General features: G+C 44.8%; 1 protein-coding gene across 8 annotated transcripts in view; it reads right to left on the bottom strand.

The window, feature by feature from the left end:
- The window catches only part of cltca (clathrin, heavy chain a (Hc)), a 42,641-nt gene that overhangs the window by 9,495 nt on the left and 12,382 nt on the right, over positions 1–20,764 (bottom strand). For 4 of the 8 annotated variants that reach the window (XM_048232828.1, XM_048232838.1, XM_048232890.1 and 1 more), the window contains 20 exons: positions 20,348–20,616; positions 19,950–20,111; positions 18,731–18,844; positions 16,493–16,666; positions 11,982–12,179; positions 11,493–11,693; positions 8,243–8,395; positions 7,958–8,080; positions 7,452–7,589; positions 6,938–7,102; positions 5,174–5,354; positions 4,826–4,989; positions 4,275–4,286; positions 2,606–2,731; positions 2,227–2,369; positions 1,827–2,061; positions 1,124–1,246; positions 862–1,007; positions 462–645; positions 89–281 (listed from right to left, as the gene is read on the bottom strand). In XM_048232828.1, the coding sequence (XP_048088785.1) occupies positions 89–281; positions 462–645; positions 862–1,007; positions 1,124–1,246; positions 1,827–2,061; positions 2,227–2,369; positions 2,606–2,731; positions 4,275–4,286; positions 4,826–4,989; positions 5,174–5,354; positions 6,938–7,102; positions 7,452–7,589; positions 7,958–8,080; positions 8,243–8,395; positions 11,493–11,693; positions 11,982–12,179; positions 16,493–16,666; positions 18,731–18,844; positions 19,950–20,111; positions 20,348–20,616 (3,204 nt within the window). The remainder of the gene's footprint in view (positions 1–88; positions 282–461; positions 646–861; positions 1,008–1,123; positions 1,247–1,826; positions 2,062–2,226; positions 2,370–2,605; positions 2,732–4,274; positions 4,287–4,825; positions 4,990–5,173; positions 5,355–6,937; positions 7,103–7,451; positions 7,590–7,957; positions 8,081–8,242; positions 8,396–11,492; positions 11,694–11,981; positions 12,180–16,492; positions 16,667–18,730; positions 18,845–19,949; positions 20,112–20,347; positions 20,617–20,764) is intronic. The other 4 variants (XM_048232846.1, XM_048232855.1, XM_048232871.1 and 1 more) reach the window with 1 other exon arrangement.

The raw sequence follows: 20,764 nt of genomic DNA, 5'->3' as shown, positions 1-20,764 counted from the left end.
GATATATAGGTAGCCATTTACCAAAACAACCTTTCCTTAAAATAACATACATAGCGGACCTGAAGCGCCAAGAGGCCCCCTTGCTTACCGCTCTTGTCTGCGGCCTGGACCACCTCCATGTAGGCGGAGGGGTCGTCGGCCTTGATGTAGGAGTCGATGGCCTCCTTCACCAGGCCCTTCTGGAGCTGGGCTTTGGCCAGCTGGCTCCACACAGCCGGCTCATTGCAGCGCTCAGCAAACTCATACGCCCGGTCCAGGTTACCAATGTGCTCAATCAGGACCTGAGGACCAAGAACGTTGATTTACCAAACTGAAAAATCCGGCTTAGGAAAAGTCAATACTTTTCAGCCTTTAAAAAAACTCTTAAACACTCAAAATACCAGAATAATGGGTAATAATTTAGGCTGTAAATAAGACAAGCCTCCCACAGCCTTGTGCACCGTGTTGTGATCTTAATGCACCTGCACGGCAGAGGTGTTGACGTCAAACTTCTTGAAGATGGCGAAGGCCTCCTCAAAGAGCTCGTTGCTGATGGCGATGTTAGCGATGTCAGGGGCGTCGTAGTTGTCCAGGCGGTTGATGTACTCCATGACACGGGTGCGGTCTGCTTTGATGGCTGTCAGGATCAGCAGATTCTGAAGGTTTCTGAGAACAAAAAAAAAAGGTTGATTTTTTTCACTCAGGTTCAGCAGGTTTACTTATACTATGCCATGTCAATCACAAACTACAGCTGCTTTGGAATACAATACATTTGTATTTGTTGAGGACTTGAAATGTATACAATGGTCTTTCAAAAACAATCAAGTGGGGACCAAACCTGCAATGAATAGTAATATCGTGTCAGTTTATAGGAGTCTCTACCTGTGTTCACTGAATACAGAGTTGTCCAACACAATCTTCTCCAGGAGTTCAATGAGTTCGTTGGGCAGGTCGGCGGTCATGAAGGCCTTGACTGTGACGGACACCTCCTCAGGGTCCTGGGTCTCAGAGAGAGCCGTCTGCACCACCTACAAGCAACAACATCAATAAGGAATCAGTGACATAAAGCAACTACAGGACCAATGTTTCAAGAGAGTGAACTGTCTATGTTTTACTTGTTCAACATGTGAGGTATTATGCAGACCTGGTCAATGAGGGGTCTCCTGTACGGGTTGGTCTCAAGCAGAACGCTGGCCCAGAGCTCAGGGTCCTTCCTGCGGACCAGGTAACGGGACAGACTCTTGAAGAGGGAGTTCTCATTGCAGACCTGCAGGAAAACGCAGACATTAACATAATATCTAAGGCATGAGTGGAATAGACCAGCTGACAGTTAGGGCAAGTTCTTCAGTACTATGAGGCACTAAAGGACAAAGAGGAAAATATGGTAACAGCAGTATGAATAAAGACCAAGGCATATTTTATATTACATTACATTTGTGTATCAGTAGCTGGGTTTACATGGACAGTTCTGGTCATTCCGATTAAACTATTCCGATTGAAAAATGTGTGTCGTCTGTTTACATGGGGTACGTTCTATTCTGATCAGAATTTGCTTTAGAATCTTTGATCAGAATAGCTGTTGTTGCCTACTTTTCCTTGAGAAGATACAGCAGTCAATCCGAATGACTGTATACATGGCTGTTCATTCAGAATAGGAATGGACTACACCACCTCTTTCATTCCTATAAAAATTGTCATATAAACATCTCAATCGGAACGAAAATTCCTGATCCAATCAGAATTTTAATTCCGATTGAACCGTTATTTAGTTTCTAATCGGAATAGAAGTGTCCATGTAAACGTTGATAGTGTCAAGTGTAATACTGCAAATGAAAGGTGGTACTGACGTTAATGAGCTCCTGGTCGCACTGTCCTCTCTCGTAGGCCACACAGGCCAGATGGGGGTCCCTCTTCTCGCAGTATTTGCCCACCACGCGGCTGTCATAGTAAGGGTTCTCCCGCAGGAAGCGCTCCGGGTTGTTGTTGCTGTCGATGTAGATCTTAGCCAGGGCGTTGTGTGTGGCTGGCTCCTCACAGCCCTCATGGATACGAGCCTCCAGCCAGGGCAAGAGGAGCTTCAGTCTGCCACCAAAACGGGCAACAGGTGTGAGAAAATAATCAGAGAATGATCCTCACAGACAATCTTTTGTATTGTTTACATAAATAAAAAACCTGGCAGGCCTGGTAAAACACTGGTAGCTCCAGTGTTGCATAAGTTTCACAGTATGGTTGTGAATAGGGGTGTACCTGTTCCTCTTCTCCACCTCTGCCACTAGCTCATCGGTAGAGAACTGGCCCCGGACCACCAGGATCAGGTTCTTTATCACATCCTCAGAGCAGTCCACATCTAGCAGGCCACCAATCACCACCGGCAGACGGCTGGGGTTCACCTAAAAAATGTTTGAACATGGGCACTATTAGGCAGGCATCATTTAAATTTAAATTTTCCAGTTCAACAATTATTATGAATAGCTTTGGCAATTCAGCTACCAAAAACAAACATACAAAATGCATAAGTATATAATATTGCTGGAAACTAATTCCCAGCTAATAAACAACTGTATTGGTATGGTTCACTACAGACTATATTAACTCTTGGCAATCTGTCTGAACTTCATTCACCCACCTTCTGCACATAGATCTCAATGTACTTCTGCAGGTTGTTGCGGTACAAGTAGAGGACCAAGTCGTGCACAAAGTCGAAGCGATCGCACACGATGATGAGCGGCAGCTGGTCTGTCAGTTTGGCTTCCTATCCATCGAAGACAGGAAGGACAGAGTGTCAACATCACAGGAAGAACCAACGGAACAGCAACAACAGACATCTCCACAGAAACTACAGTCCAAGCTGCCTCAACTAGCAACAGGCAATTCAGCTTAAATATGACAACACAATCTAGAGGTGTTCTTAACCAGAATCATTGCCCAGACCTAATACCTACTAAGCAGGCAGACAGGACTGTAATCTAGCAGAGACCATGTGTCTAGGAGTGCAAGGCTATAAATAATGATCATCAGAATCACTGAAAATGAAACAGGGGTATCATTTTCTAATTGCACCGGCCCTGCGGGAGTGATTCATAATGAGACCAATACCAAGGAAACAACAACAACAACAACAACAACAATACTGAGAATAAAACAAAAATCTCAACTACAGTAAATGGAATGAGTCACATTTCGAGAGGTTAGAGGATGGGTCCAGTGCTCATATGCATTAAAAATAAAAAAATATCTCCCCATACGTATTTATTTAAAATCACAAAGCCGCCTACGGTGTCTGGCTGTTAGAAAAGTCTGCTAGCTCCCCCTGCTGGCTTTTCACCATCACTGCCACACACTCTTACTGGATCCCCTGCACAACTTCAATTGCCTATGAGAACTGTGTTGACTGAAAGCACACTCAATGCAGGCATAACCCTGTTCTCAAGTACGCAGTGAAAAACATCAACTCCAGAACAAAGTGCAGGTTCTCGCAAGGGAGACAAAACATGTCTGAAAACCCTGAGATGTATTCCACTGGCCTTCAGCGCCTATGATCAATACACCAAACAGGAACAAACTGTGCCGTTCTGAACAAGCAAGCAGGCTCTGGGTCAAGTTTCAGAACTTGGTTAATGACGAAACAAAGGAAATTCTAAAAGACTTCAGAGTCTAAGTAATAAAAGCATTTCCCTTAGTCCTAGACCAGTAACTGAACAGTCTCATCAACCAGTCAAAAAGGCGCAACAAAGCCTACTGGCTCCGACATCTCCAAAAAACTCAGTCCTCTGCTCTTTAAAAACAAATCAAAAACAGCCAAACCCCTATATGAGGAACGAACAAACCACAATAGTGGCATCAATTCTGAAAAATTCTGACCATGAGCCTGGTCGCCAGGGGGTAACCTCTCGATCTCTGACTTCCATTTCTTTTTGGTAAGAGAAAAGGGGGAGGAAACAGGGTCTCCATTGACTAACCACAGCCAAACACACACAAAAAAAAAAAAAAAAAAAAAAAAAAAAAAAAACACCAACACACTGGCACAAATGTACAAACTGGCCACTGGTCTACCGATAGGCTTGCTCACCCGCCTGAGTCACGCCACCAGCACTGAGCAAAATGACCGGCACCCAAAAAGTGGAGCAGATGACTTTGTACAGTCACAAAATAAACAAAATCTCCCAACACTGGTGTTGCAGAGCCAGGGTGGGATGACCAAAGAAAAACAAGGGAGGAAAAAAAAAAAAAAAGAGAAAAGAAAAGCAAACAGAAAAAAAGGGGAAGTGGGAGTCCTGTACTTGGGAGAGATTTACCTGGTTCATGTCCTGCCCATTCCAAAGACACAGGGAAAAGCACAAAAGATAATAACCGCCATCAGGACAAATGTTTTGAGGCACTGTAAACGTCTACTACTAACTAGCAAGAGGACACCAAACTACAAGGACACTTTTTTTCAGTCATGTAAAAAAGAAAGACCAACCACAAACAAAAATCTCTTTATCCTTTTAACTTTCAAGGACCTGCCTTGGCCGTTTACATGAGGAAATAATTGTAGAAAATACAAAGCCTCCCTTGCCCTAAAGTATCCATTTCAAAACAAAATGTTATAAAAAATAAGCTTGAATCCAATTTTTTAAATAAGCACAACTCTAATAAGAAAGACTTGACAGCTAGAAGAGTAACTGGTCCCAACAACAAAACTATATTCTCACAGTATACAAAAATGACCAATTGAAGACCACAACCTATTTGAAGTGCAAGTGTGTAGAAAGTAACCACAGAGGAGAGTAAGAATGAGTCACTTTATTCATCATGTTTAAAAACATCATGATTGCTGAGCTATACACTCCTTCATAATCAGTACCTTGAGGAAGTTCTTGACACGCTCAGGGTCATAGCAGTTGCTCTCCCTGCAGATACGTTCCACCTCTTTGATCTGGCCGGTCTTGCAGGCAGCCTGGATGTACTTGAAGTGCACTTCGGGGTCCTGACTGAAGTTCACAATGGATCCCAGGAAATAGAAGAGACCTGCAACACAATATCAACCGCATCACTAGAGGTGCTGCTGCTGCTGTGTGTGTCTACATACACATCAACATTCACCTGCAGCTTGACTCAGACTAAGGGTTTAACCTTAATTCATTCAGTTAACGAGTCAAGGTCAAGGATGAAAAGGGGCAACAATAATGACAGGAGAGTGCCAAACTCCTACCCTCGAAGCTCTTGAAGGACTCGAAGAGCTCGGTGAGGCTCTGGGTGGAGAGCTGCTCATGGTACTTCGAGGCCACCTGCACGCAGATCTGCAGGTTCTGGCGGATATTGGCTGACAGCATGGCCCTCAGGCACTCCAGAGAGTCCTCCACCGACAGTGAGCCAAAGAAGTTCACCAGCCACTGATCCACAAACACACACACATATTAGACCATTCATGAGGTAGCAGTCATAATTGTAAAGATAAGAAATATCTGTACATTTTTTAAGTCAGTAAGTAAATGTATCATAAATGTAAATGTTCTAATCTGAAGCAATGCCGTTAAGAGAGAATGATTCATGGAAAACGTTTTGAGCAATGTTGTTGGGCAATGTTGTTGGGCAACCACATAACCACTTCCTGATTGAATGACCAAGAAAATGTGCTGACTGATGATAAAAGAAACAATTTTAAAGAACAGCACCCAGCAACAAAAAGTTGTCCTGAGTATTATGAACTTAACTCTAGCTTAGACTGTGCTGTGCTGGGATCTCCTCTATCTATCTTTAAATTACAGGAAATTACAGGTCTGTCTGTGTGTGTGTGTCTGTGTGTGTATTTGCGTATCTCTCGAACCGATGGTCAGCACTGAATCAGGGCACAGCATGGGTCAAGATGCAAGATGTTTTGTATGATTATCATGTCTGACATCAACAATAAAGACTCCATGTAGGCAGTTTGCTTGTATAAAATGATTCCGCGGATTTTACAACACGCTAAACAAACACGGGTATGCAGCGGCTATTCAAAACGTAAAGCGTAAAAATGATGTTCACTAAACTGACACTTCGAATAGCCCAGGCTACTTTGGACTTGAGACTTTGAATAAACAAACGACAATTTCGACTGCATTGTCCCAAGTTGAAACACATGATAGGCTCATGGTCCCGAATTTAAGGACGTTTCAGAATGTCACACAGCTAGACAACGAGTGGCAGACAGAGCGACATGCCACTTATGCTACCGAAGACTGTTTGAGTCACATCGTTGCAAATCTCATGATGCATCTTTCTACTACAGACTTTCCCCTAAAGATGCTAGCTGCAGCAGCAACATTTCCAGAAAGGTACTGGCTTGATGAAATTCATTCTGGACTCTCTATCTGACCACATAAAGACCTCGGGATACTTCGGTTTGGCTTTAGGGACCCTCTACTCACTACCACGTAAGTGCAATGTTGTTTGGAACTGTAGAAGAGGTATAAAAATAGCGTTTTGTAGCGGCAAAATGACATGCCCTGGTCACTAACAGGCTAACGAGTTTTGACTAAAAACGGTAAAATCGAACTCTCAAAACACATCCGAATGACATGATTTTGATGTCAACTCAACGTATGTACTCCCAATCATCCGTAAATTGATCTAAAGTGCATTTTACTCCGGATAATTCCTTTAAGCTTGTGTCATTTTGATCAGGAAAAAAAAAAAAAAAAAAAAAAAAAAAAAGTCACATTTAGCCATGCCTAAATTCTGCTTACTGCACATTAATTATAGGCCAATATATTATAATATAATATTCAGTATATATTATTAAATGCTTAACTGGAATGATGTTCCCCATCAGGCCTACCTGCAGGCATGTAATTGGGCTACGGGTTTTCTACAGGAATGGCATGTTTGAACAGGCACGAGTGTACTTTGCACGAGTGTACTTTGAAGAGAGATTACTGGACTAAGGAAGTGAGGAGGACTGGGTGTGGAATGGGTGTAGTCCCTTGCGGCTCACCTCTGGGTTGAGCAGGTGTGTGTGGACCACAGCCCGCTTGATGTCGTACAGGTCTGTGTAGTGCTCTAGCGCCCTCTGGAGGAGGCCGGCCTTTTCGCACAGCTGGGCCACGTGTGCCCGGTCATAGTGGGTGAACATCTGGTTGCCCAGAATGGCATCGGCCACCTGTGACAAGAGGAAGAGCAAACAGAAGCAGTCATATAAAGGGATGAATCAAAGCAGGTGGGTGAGGAATCATTACAGGGGGAGAGTGACCACTAGATGATCATGTGCAGGTGTGTGTGAGCGACCACACTCCGTTACGGGCAGTGGTAGTGTAGTGGTTAAGAAGCTGGGCTAGCGTGCAGTAGCCTGAAAAGTTGTGGGTTTAACTTCTGGCTTCCACCGTTGAGCAAGGCACTTAACCCCAAGTTGCTCCAGGGACAATGCAATCTCTTGTAATACAGTTGACATATGTAAGTCACTTTGGATAACAGTGTCTGCTAAATGAATAATTGTGTGGGCCGTTTGCTACCTGTGGTGCGTGCATCAGGTTCATCTCCAGAAGGCGAGTCTGCAGGGGACCCTCAGTGGGCCTGTTATTCTTAAGTGCGTCGAGTAGGAATGAAGTGCATTGCTGAACCAGGTTGTACTCCATAAACACATCTACGATCTGCAGAACACAGGAAACCCATACAATTCAAAGATGCTTTTAACAGCTAATAAACACACAGGCTCTTTATACTGTGTCAAAATATAGTTAAGGATGTCCATATGCATCTAAATTAGTCCCATAGACTTGTGTTGACACATTTGATGTGACAATGTCTCAAAAGGTGAAAAGATCAGCTTCCTGTTTATTCTTACATCATCTCCCTGACTGAATGAAGTTAACCTTCACTTCCTCTAATTTCTATCTGCTTCATAGCCATTCACTTCAGCCGTTCCAACATCCCACTCCTGCAAATTCAACAGTCCCCACAAGGGGTCTCCCTTCTCCCTCCCACCCCTGTGTCTCTCTTTCCCTCCATCTCCTCTGACCTGTGTGATGTCGGCCAGGGGCTCCTCGTCCTGCACCAGCATTTGGGCAAACTGCAGGCCCTGCTCAGGGCTGATGCGCATCACGTTCCTCAGCAGGAAGATCCAGTCTGGAGTATAGCCAACCTGCATTTAGAGAGGGGAGAGAGGGAGAGGGAGGGAGAGAGAGAGAGATCAAAACTCGTCAATTACCCAGCAGTACAGACTACACAGTAACAAGGGGGCACTTCCCGAGTGGCATCTTTACTACAGCCTTATATTTTCCAAGATGAAGACGGGCTGCCATACCTTCTTGGCGTACAGGACGATTTTGGGGAATTGGCCGGTCTCGGCGAAGCACTGGATGACCTTGTTGGGGACGTTGGCCCTCAGGTAGACGCTGAGGGCGAGGGTGGGGTCCACAGACTTCACCAGGTCTCCCAGCTCCTCAGAGCACTCCAGCTGTACAGGGACAAAGCATTAAGGATGAGGATCCCAGCAAAGGCAGCACATCAGCAATAGACTTCTATTTAACCATAAACACACTCTGACCATAGACAAGGAATGAAATATCACTTACATATAAGTAAAAATAAATAAATAACTAAATAAATAAATAAAAAATTTGCTTGTGGGATAAGTAAGGGATAATGTATAGAACGCCGGTCATTATTGGGAAAATCCCGACAGGGCAAACTGGACCGCGACGCGCAGCGGAGGGTCTTGTTCCGCCCTGAAGGGATTTATTTTCCCATTAATGACCGGCTACTTGACAAAACGAAACAATAAACTCCCCAGACTCTTTAGCCTACATAGCCTAGCCTTTTTGTTACTGTTCATCGTGGCATTTGCTGAGAAACAAATAGTTCGCAACAACACACACTGAACTTGAATCAAACATTCTTTAGAACACAGCTGATCAACCGTCTGCTTTTCACTTTTGAATGTAGTTCCAGTAGTTGCGGAGTGATATGAGAGACCTGAATTAGAAGCACTAACTCCGTTGCCATTGACAGCGGTCATTATTTTTTTCAGAGGTCCTCTAGTCAAAAAATAATGACCGCTAGAACTTTGGGAAATCCCATTCAAGTCAATGGAGCGTTCTACTTGCATTGAGAAGAGCCGTGTAATAAATGTGGGTAATAATGTTGCTATAGTGTCTGATCTAACTGAGCTTTAAATGGATGTGTTACGGGCCCCTCTGATAAAAGAAATGTAGGTTTTGAGTGGAAATCAGAGCTGAAACATTTAGACAGATTGAATCAAGTTTTCAAATCTTGACACAATTGCTTTCACAAATGTTTTCAAATCCATTGCTGGACCTTAATATACTCCCTTTCACTGTATATATATGTGTGTGTGTGTGTGTGTGTATATGTATATATGTGTGTGTGTATATATATGTGTGTGTGTATATATATATATATATATATATGTATGTGTGTGTGTGTATGTGTATGTGTATATGTGTATGTATATATATATATATATGTGTGTGTGTGTGTGTGTGTGTATATATGTGTGTGTGTGTGTATATATATATATATATATATATATATATATATATATATATATATATATATATATATATATATATATATATATATATATATATATATATATATATATATATATACATATACACACATACACACACACACACACACACACGATGTGAATCACCAGGAAAAGAGGAAATACACACTGATGCACATCTAGTGTGAACATTCACATCCAGTTCGCGATGACATGGTGACAAACATATCCTCCAGGAACAAACGAAGAGTCAATGAGGAGAGAAAAATGCTTCCTTCTCTGAAGCCTCTCAAAAACTAAACATCCCAGCGTCCACATAACAAACAGATTACCTCACCGCTAAAAAAAGGGACAAACAGGCTTATGACGAAACGGAAAAGGAAACGAGACAGGCACAGACCCACATTCACAGCCACAAAAAACTACCGTTACTCAGATCCAGGGCTCGAAATTAACGATGTCCCGACGTCCCGGGGACCATAAAAAATGCTTCCGGGACACAATAGAATGTCGTCTGGGACAACTCTGGGACAGTAGAAAAAATGGCAAAGCAAATTTCCAAAATTGGTACTTTTTCCCTAATCTGGTCACAAGGGAATCTAAACGCATCTTTCACGTCTGAATAAAATTATACAAAATTTGACCTGGCGTAACGGGTAGCTTGCAAAAACAGCGTTAGCGAGCTGATCTGTAAAGAAGCGGTTTTGTACACGCAGCCTTGCAACACTGTTTACTGCTCTTCAAATCACTGTAGGCTACAATGTTATTTTTGGTACAAATATAGTAAGATACCCAAATGGGCTGGGTGCTTGCGTTTTCTTAGGAATCCGCTGTATTGGTTAAATGAATAATAAGTGACTCATAGGCCGACACAAAAATAGGGCACGGGTGGTAGGCCTAATGGGTCACTTTCCGATATTCCTAGGTTAACTTACCTAACTAGCAGGCAGGTAAATGGCATTTGTTTTCATGATATTGTGAACATTTTTGACTGATAGTGTAGGCCTAAGGTTACACTGGTGTTCTTAAAAGAACAAGAGGACAGTCCTCTCTAAAACGCTGCGTGTTTTCTGTCAGTGACAGACAAACGTCACCAATATCATGCTGAGCTAAATAGCCTACTGCAACTGCGATTTGACAAAAAGTGTTGCAAGGTAGCCTATAACTATGAAAACAGTTATTTAAAGTTAGCATTTCACATTTCGCTGTGGTAGTTCTAAGGCCAGGGGTGTCCAAACTGCGGCCCGCCACGCACTTTAATCCGACGCGCCGAGCATTTATTAGTTCATCATATATCCGGCCTGCCGAGCATTTAATTAGGTTATCATAGGCCAGCAATAGACGATGTTGTGGTTAGGCTACTGCAAACTGCTTTACACTCTTCTTAGAGAACTTTTACAATGTCAAAACAGCTTGTTACATCAAGATACATAGTTGCAGCAGATCTAACTACGTTTTGCTACTTCATTTAATTGGGAACGCATAGAGTGTGCACGAGAGGGTGAGAGCGCGGCAGGAGAGTAGCCTATCTGACAGCTTCGTGGTAATTTCCCACGCTACTTATTGTTTTTTTTCTGAGATCTGTGCCCATGACATCACGCCAAACTGACACTGAAATTAAAGACATGTGAAAATAGATTATTGACGGAATGTTTTCCAACCCTGTCCGTCAAAACGACGGACAATGAGAAAGTATAGTGCAACCTCAAAAAAGAGCCAAAAGCACAATCTCTGAAAATGAGTTGTGTGAAACAGCGGATGATTAATGTTAATAAAATGGTGTTTAATAAATTGTTCAGAACTGACATGGTGGACCAGAATGAGTTAATTAAGTGATGCAAGTTACTGATTATTATGCTGTTTATTATGTAGAATGGGAAAAAAACAAGAACTTGAATTTGGGACACTGGTGGTTAAGTCCGGGACAGTGCCAAGTAGAATTAGGGACAGCTGCGGGACACTGAAAAAAAAAAGTTAATTTCGACACACACACACACGCTAGAAGGCCCTTTCTGTGGCTCACCTTATCCTCCTTGAGCCATTTCTCGAGCAGCTGCTTGCGTCCCTGCTGCAGCACGGGCCTGCACAGCTCCAGGGACTCAAACTTGTTGAGCTGGCCCTGGTCCAGCAGGATCCCGAAGTACTGGAGGAGCGGCGAGGTCTGGCCGGGCTGCGCCGGAACGCTCTGGAAGCGCCGGATGGTGTCTGGAGTGCGCAGGATACCCTGAGGGACGACACGGAGGGAGGAGATGGGTGGGGTCCATGTGAGTTTTTACACACACAGGCTGAAAACTAAGAAAACATTCCAAGAAGAACTAATACATGCGCTTGAAACAGAGTTCTTTCTGTGGTAGTCCAATGAAAAGCGATTCACAACGTTGGCTGGACATAAAGGGGGGGTGGTCTTGGGGGGTCTGTCGTATTTAGAACAGATTGTGCTTGGCCCTAACGTTTGTTTGTGAATCGCTCAAGCGAGGGGGCTTCCCTTTCAAGCAGAGCCCAGCAGCTGTACCTTGGGAGCATTGGCGGCCACCTTGGCAGCCTCAGAGTAGTTTCCTGCCGCAAACAGGTTGTTGAACTTGCGGGCGAAGAGTTCCTCGGCGCCGGCCAGGTTGTTGCGGACGGCCATGCGGAGGGCCAGGTCAGGGTTCTGCAGCACGTTGGTGATATAGGGGATGATGTTCTCCTCTTCGACACACACAGACAGAACCTGCAGAACACACAGACGTGGGGGGAAGGATGGAGTTATGCTCTGGTCACCATCAAAGAACCGGGTGAAAGTATGCAGACATTGTGACAACAGGATACCTTTTCTGGTACATATCAATTCATAGCTTTGCATAGCAGAGTAATGAGCAATGGCACAATAATATGCACAATATGTTATGGTCAAAGGCTTTACTCCCCAAGGGCTTTCACCCCCCCCCCACCACCTTATTCTACGTGATCCGCCTCTTGGTTTAATTTTACCTTGTTAAAAACAACAAGGAAACACTGAAGTTTCTCCCCCCTCAAACTAAAGCAGAGGCTCCAGAGGAAGAGGATCCTCTGTAACATGAGGACATTGAACGCCATGGCAGAAGGGTGTCCCCTTCTCCTCTGTGTAGCCTTGTCCCTGGGTTGAACAGGCGCTTTGTGAATGATCTACCAGTCAGGTGAAATGGGGATGAGAGGGAGTTTATGGTTCCACTGTAAACTATGGACGTAGAATATAGAGGCTGCTAATTGCCTTGCTACTCCGATGCAAAAAAGCACCCCAAAGATTTCTGATCACTCATCACTACAAGATAATGTTGATGTGAGAACTTTAGCGGAGGTCAGAGATGGCACGTGAGCTAACCATTTGCACATGGCTGGTCATGCACTACTTTTTAAAACCAGCTAAATATGACTGTGACCTCTGTGACACTTCCAGCTACATACCTGCTGATTCTGCCCGAGCACGACAAGAGACATTCCATGAAGCGACACCGGCCTATAAACCACTGAAATGTGCTTCACTTTAATACCTGCTCAGCAACATTTCACAGTTAATGATCAACATACCTTCACCTTCATCACCAAAGGGTGCAGAGATGCTGGTCACTCTTGTACGAACAAGTGTGGTTTATGTTAATTGACATATGAATGGCCATTACCTGTCACACACTGTTCAGCTGTTTATAGGATTGGACATGACACATTGTGTGCTTGATTAATGATTTACATGACTGTGCCAAGCATATTTGGTTGTCCATAATGTGAACGTGCAGGTCGGGCGATGACATTTGCAGCAGTACTTGCTGGTGTTTTGCATGTTCTGTATATGACTGAGCGGTGCTTTTGTCTGTGCTGCCAACTCCCCAAGAGTGTTTTTGTGCGTGTTCCCCCATGTGACTGAGTGATTGTGGGCTTGAAATGGGGGCCCCGGCGCTAAGTGAGGCACCAGGTCATACAGCCACAGCTGTTTATACGCTTCAGCAACCCACCCCCATCTATCTACCTCTCTCTCACAGTATCTTCTGTCTGCCACTGTCTCTCTCTGTCAGGGGAGAGAAGAAAGCCCACCCCCCTCAAATGTGGGTCAGCTAATAGAGAACCCGATAGAGGGATAGGGATGCGCACACACACACACACACACACACACACAAAAAATAGAGCTCTTTGTGATGATCAGCTTTCAGTCACACACACAGGGGCAGTGTGTGTGTGTGAGAGAGAAAGAAAGGAGATTTGGGGGGTTCCTGACGTCAGTGGCGGCTGGAACAGCACAGTGCCGTCCGGTGCTGACACTGGTCAAAGCCCACTGCGAGGGAGGTGCCATAAACCTGCTCCACTCACGCACATGCAGCATCCTGGAGGCTGCACTCAGATGGGATTATCATACAGAGATGCTGTTCTTATAAATATAATGCGCATAAGGTCACAACACCACCTCAGCTCTGTTTCGAGTAACTACTACAGCCACAGCTGAGAGCATTGTGTATTCATGTGGATCACGATCTGGACATAGTGCTCTAGGATTGAGAGTGATACTCAGTCTAACTCCTTAAATAAAGTCATGATTTACAAAAAATAAAGAGCTATTTCTGCTAGGTATAGGAAGCATCTAATCATAAATCTGACCCATTTTGACTCTAAACAGATTAACAAGAGTAGAAGCAAATAAAGGGAAACAATTGCATTCCAACCACACATCCTCACTCAATGCCTGCTACATTCTAAGAATTTATACATAAGCAATGGTCAATTTATCTATCTAAGCTTTATGAATACATATTCCTCTGAACAGTCCCACAACAATTACTCATATCCCAGATTGAAAGCTTGGTAGACAAATCTTGCTGGGGGCTGTTTGCGTGTGAGTCTGGATGATGCGAGGCTGATGGATGAAACATACTATCAAGTGTGTCAAGTTACACTGGCTCTGCACCACAGAGTAGAGAGATACACGACACAGTGCACCACAGGAGGAAGAGGAAGAGAGGAGGAGGAGGAGGAGGAGGGGGGAGGCCACTGAGCACAATGATGTCAAGAGGGTCATGGTGATGCATGAGACCCACGCTGTCTATGATTGGCCTAGATTAGTGACCGGGCTCCTCCCTCTCCTGCTAGCACCAGAGGAATTAAGCCTGCCAGTCAATGCCGCCCACTGGTGTCACATGACACATAAAAGGCCTAGGATTTCTTCCACTCGTTCTTTTTTCTCTTTTCAATTTTCTTCCCTCTCTCCACCAACCACTTCTTTCTCTTCCAGCCTTCCTTTTCAGCCCGTTTGAGAAGTTCTCTGCTTCAGCATTCCTCCCTTCTTCCCTCCCCCTCTCAAGGTCATCCCAGACGGCAGCACATCACTAGCCGCGCAGCAGCAGCAGCATACAACCTGCCTCCATCCCCCCTTCAATTCACACTTTCTCCTTCCCTCTGTGACTCACTCTCTCTCTCTAGCTCTCTCGCTCTCCTTGTTTCTCTCCTTCTCTCTTTCAATCACCCCCCTCCAGGACTTTGGGAGAGAGTGAAGGGAAAGTAGAGAGCAAGGAGTGCAGAAAGACAAGCTCAGTGGCACACGCAGCCAATTGGCTGCTCCCGCGCCATGACTCACAGGCAAGAAGCATGGCAGCAGAGTCTTTGAAGGAGAAAATGGACAAGCGACAAAGACTCAAGACACACACACACAGATATTCCAGTTGTGTATTGGCCCAATATGCAGTCTTTATCCGCAGTAGTCGCTTTGTAAAACCACTAATAACAAAACATAAACCGGTTCATCACATCCTTAAGCCACCTGAGTGCGAGAACCACACAGACACATCTGAAAAAAAAAAAAAACTGAGTGTGACGCATATTGTTTGGCCAGACAGACGCTGTGCATTAGAGTGATGGTAACTCTAGTCTGCCGGTTAAGGGGCCTGGCATGTAAGGTCTGAGGCCGTCTAGATCAGCTTTCAGCCCTCGTGTAAATTATTGATGCCTTTCTGGGGCTTGACTGGAAAATTATTTAACGGCCGGCAAGATCTGGTTATCCTGGCAACACAACGGACGGGGGTTAGAGTCGGTTTGGAGTGGATGGAGGCCCACACACAGGTTTGCCTGCAATATTTTTCACCTCTGAAGATTTGCAAGTGGGTGGCGCCTCGGTCGCCAATGATGATCGGGGGGCGCTACATTATCTAGAGCTCACCGCTCAGCCCAGGGCCTCTACAGGGGCTTAACCTTGAAAACGTGATTGGAAATGAAACGAAACACTTGAGAGACCGAGGAGGGAGAGAAGGAGAATCAGAGCATGTGCATGAGAGAGAGGGAGGGAGAAGGGGGGCAGGGAGAAAGGAAGACATTGAATGAGCAAGCGCCAAGAGAGAGAGAGAGAGAGAGAGAGAGAGAGAGAGATAGAGAGAGAGAGAGAGGAGGGAGAGAGAGGAGAGAGAGAGAGGGAGAGAGAGAGGAGAGAGAGAGAGAGAGAGAGAGAGAGAGAGAGAGAGAGAGAGAGAGAGAGAAACAGATAGCAGTGGGAGGAGAGAGAGAGGGAGGGAGAGAGAGAGAGAGAGAGCTGAAAGAAACAGATAGCAGTGGGAGGAGAGAGAGAGGGAGAGAGAGGCTGCCCGGGGACAGTAAGAAAGGAAGGGGGTAATTTTCTTATCGCTCTGTGATCAGGGCTGGTGATGAGCATCCTCTCGGGTAATCAGCTCCGAAAGCGCCTCTCCGCTCCACACATCTCTCAAGTTTCCCCCGAGGCCCTGTAGATTAGCCTGTTACAACTACTGTGGCAGCCAAGGCAACGGCCCCTAATAACCCTAATCGCCTTTTCAGACCATATTGTTCACAACGTATTTTCATACACAGACTGATGCCAGACTCGTGTGTTTCAATGTGCAGATTCAGACACACATTTTCAGTGCAGAATCATGGACAGACAGCGCATTACCACTTGCAATTAGAGAGGGACAACTGGAGACATGGAGGCGACCATATCAGTGGGATCTGGCTGGCTGGCACACACACACACACACAAACAGCTGTGGAAGGGAAGGGCAAGCAATGCTCATGTACCTGTCCTTTCCTGTTGACGCCGATGATGCCAGCGGTGGCTTCGTGCGGGGCGGTCACGAATATGGTCTCTCCGCTGATGCGGTTCATGTAGATGCAGGTGCCAGTCTCCAGGTCGTACAGGTGGATGTAGCCGTACTTGGTGATGAGGAAAACCACATCCTGTTTGGAGCTGATCTGCACGCACAGAGGAGAGAAATCCAATCAGACGGACAGATACAGAGACAAACTTGCAGCGTTTCCCATACATTGACTTATTTGTGGCAGCCCACCACAATATCAACATTGACCACCACACAATGATTTCTACAGGTTCTACTAAATTGTGCTTAAATCTGGTTAGCATCATAGCCACGCTGCGCTAATGTGTTAAAAACTGTTGCATTCAAGTTAATTCTGCAAACCTACCACCACAAATAGAATTCAATTCTGTGGGAAACACTGACTTGCATCTGATCCAATCACACCCCAGGTAGGGATGTCCCGATCCAGCTTTTTGCACTTCCGATCCGATACCGATATTGTAGCTTTTAGCATCGGCCGATACCGATACCGACCGATCCAAGCATGTATTAAAGATTAAAGATATTTACTTTATATTTTGTTGTTATACTCATATTGAAAAGGGTTTTACTCTTAAGAACAACTAGCCAACGTAATTAGGTTAGTTTGAATAATCCACAGTGGTTGGTAATTAGAAGCTGACCTGTTTATTCTTAACAGGGTTAAATAAACACAAAATAATAAATAGTCAATTAACCACACAAACTGAATTGGCATCAGTGCTCTGCTCTTGAACAACAAGAGTGTAAACCAAGGCTTAAAAAGCCACCAGTGCAAACAATATTGTAAACTGTATAAAAAAAGCAAAACACAGAAAAGCAGAGTAGAAAATAAATAGTTAATTAACCACACAAACCGAATTGGTTGGCATCAGTGCTCTGCTCAAGAGTGTAAACCAAGGCTTAAAAAAGCCATCAGTGTAAACAATATTGTAAACGATCTAAAATTCTATATAAAAGCAACACACACAAAACCTAAGTAGAAAATAGTCAAATTACCCCACACACACTGAATTGGCTATAACAACCCAAATAACTGTCACGCCTTCTACAGTATTGCTATCTCCTCCACACTTTACTGCTCCATCTCCATACTCCCTTCAATTTCTACTGTTTGCCCCAGCTGCAGTCTGAGCATAATGGGGAGATTCTTCTTCTTCTATTCACAAAGGTGATCATTTCAACATGCTCAGGTGTCAGCCTGCTCCTGTGCTCATCAATGATAAGTGAGACTGCGCTAAAAAGCCTCTCACTGTTGCGTTTTAAAAGCGAAACTGATGCCACAACTGGTCTGGGTTTGCTGAAGTAACCTAGGCTACAGGCTGCTTTTATTAGGCTACAGAAAATCAAGCAACATAGCACGTAGGCCTATCTACACTATTTAGGAGACAGGAGCTTAAGTTTACCGTGACAACAGCTGTCACTAATCGTAGTCGTAGGCTGCGCCTACTGGAAGCTTCTACCCTTTTGGATGTGTAGAGTTGTAGGGCTAGGTGCACTTAGTTGTTAGCGATTGACCAGGTTGCTTTTTGAAATGAAATGCGTTTGTTAGGCTAGCCGATTGTAAAAATAGGGAAATTAAAGTGCGATGCCTATACATTACACAAACAATCTTAAATCTCAGAGATAACATTCGTTAGACAGGCAAAGCTGTCAGCAGCAACATGCATAAGAGCCTTAATAGTAAGAGGGTCTCGCGGACACGGTTAACATTAGGCTATATTAATTCAACTGTGACATGAAATTTTTGCTCGATAACTTTAAATTCTTAGTGGGACATGCACAGACAAGTGGGATGCTGGACAGGTTGCTAGGTGTGCTGAAAAACACGGACCGGATTTGGGGGAAAAGCTGAAAAAAAACGGAATGGATTACCTACATCGGTGCGCTGGAAAACACGGACCGGAGTTTTGAAAACAAACTGGATCGGGAGTCCGGATCGGGATTTTCCCGTGCAGGCCGATCCCACATTTTTTGCTAATATCGGCGGCCGATCCAATCCAAATATCGGATCGGGACATCCCTAACCCCAGGTACATATTTCATATTTGTGTGATCATAATAACATAATAAGCATATTTATTGACATTCTAAAGACATATAAATCTGAAAATAACAACACTCGTGCAGTTGTCCGGCAAACCTGCCCCTTCCATGTGAGGAAACATCAGACTCTGACCTGCATGGCCACTGGGAAGTCATTCTGGGCCTCTGGAGGGAAAAACACATCCACTGCCTTCTTGGGAAACGGCTGGTTGCCTGTGGGCGGGGTGCCCACCTCGATGATGTGCAGCTGCAAGGGGGAGCAGATCCAACAGGAAAGAGAGAGAGAGAGAGAGAGAGAGAGAGAGAGAGAGAGAGAGAGAGAGAGAGAGAGAGAGAGTCAGTGCATCAGCAGTGAGAGAGAAGAGGGCCTGGTTTTGGAAAGGCTCTGGCTTTGGAAAGGCTCTATGAGCACAGCTCCACTAACGAGCCGGTAATGGTGTGGGAAGGCTGAGTGAGAGCTAAATAACCCCAATTACAACTCAGCGGAACGTGAAGGTGAGGCTTGCAAACCATATTCATGATAAGAAGTCTACTACCACTAAGAACTATGAGAATCCAGACATCTCTTACTGCTTAATTTCTTCTTCACTTCCTTAACTGCGCTGTCTAATACTTTTTTCAATCGCACTTTGAATAGACTAGCCAGTGCTTCAAGGGGGACCATATTCATGCATATTGCCATCAGAAGCAAAGCTAAAGGTGATGATACATAGGGCAACTTTTTGGGCAAGGCTGACGTGCACTGTTGTCGGCAACGGGCAACCAGGTGAGACACAGGGCAATTAATCAGGGCAACAGACAACTGGCAACAACCCTATAGCTTGCGATAACTTTGTTAGCAAAACCACTGCTAGTTAACTAAATCCCATTCATTCTCAATGGAGCCGGGGTAGGCTAACGGGCATTTGCACTTTACTGGAAAAAACTGTTATTTAGAACCTCAGCACATGAAAATAGATGTTATGTTTTTTATATATATATATATATATATATATATATATATATATATATAGTTTTTTAAGCATTTGATGGGGTAAAATGCCCAGTTTGGGTTTCAACATAACTTACCGGAGTAAAAAATATATAAAAAGCCTCTCTTTTTCGTACTTCTCGTTCCAGCATCTTTGTTGAAAATTTCAGAAGCTCACAGATGGTCATGCGATCCATTGTTAGCATTCTGACTGGATCATCTCAAAACGTTGCCCATAAGTAAATAAGTTGTCCAAATCGTTCAGATAGAAATTAATGTTGCCCAATCTCAATGGGAAAGTGTCGCTCACCAACATTGCCCGGCAACATTGCCCAAAAGGTTGTCCCGTGTATCATCACCTTAAGAGTGTAACGTCACCCACCTTTCCACCTGCCTGGCCCCTGACGGCAAAGCAGAAGAGCGTAGACTCCTCAGCATTGCCCTCCATCTTGAACTGGGCAAAGCTGGCTGCGTGGCCCTCGATGGGCTGGGACACCTTCCTGTCCACAGAGTACAGCTGCATGGCCCCCACCACACGGTTTTGCTACAACACACCAAACACACAAGTACATCAGGCCAAGAGTAGAAGAGACCGATGGGAGATCGCTTTTGTGTGTGTGTGTGTGTGTGTGTGTGTGTGTGTGTGTGTGTGTGTGTGTGTGTGTGTGTGAGGCTGGGAGGATATACAATACAGTGGGATGGATGGATAGTGTCACAAAATACAGACAAAACCGGGACAGTGAAGAGTGCCGTTTTTTCTGATCGGTGCTTTTTACCAACCTGGGCTGAGATGCCGATGAGAAGCAGCCATTTCTGCTTGGCATCGGTGCGGTAGTTGATGATCTGGCAGCCGGCCAGGCTGGAGTGCCGGTCGAACACTTTGACTGGCTGCGAGTCGCCCTCCATGCTCCAATGGTAGACGGCGTTGTCGGTCACCAGGGCAACGGTGTTGAGGGAGATCCACTTCCAGAAGGTGACGTCATCGGTCATGGTGTGGGCCTTCATCTTGCTCTTCATCTCGATGTTAAAGATCTGAAGGGTTTTGGCAGCTGGTGGAAGGTGAGGGAGAGGAGGGGGAACAGAAACACACGTTCAGGGCCTTCTTGGCAAGGATGTGGGTGGTGGGTGCAGAGGTTTGAGACAGACTTGGCCAGGTTATTAGAGCAAAAACCCATACAGAAATTGTCACAGAAGGCA

The sequence above is a fragment of the Alosa alosa genome, chromosome 2 (assembly GCF_017589495.1).
Source record: "Alosa alosa isolate M-15738 ecotype Scorff River chromosome 2, AALO_Geno_1.1, whole genome shotgun sequence".
In the NCBI taxonomy this organism is placed as follows: Eukaryota; Metazoa; Chordata; class Actinopteri; order Clupeiformes; family Clupeidae; genus Alosa; species Alosa alosa.
The sequence above is the reverse complement of the archived record's forward strand: the minus strand, read 5'-3'. Positions and strand labels throughout refer to the sequence as shown.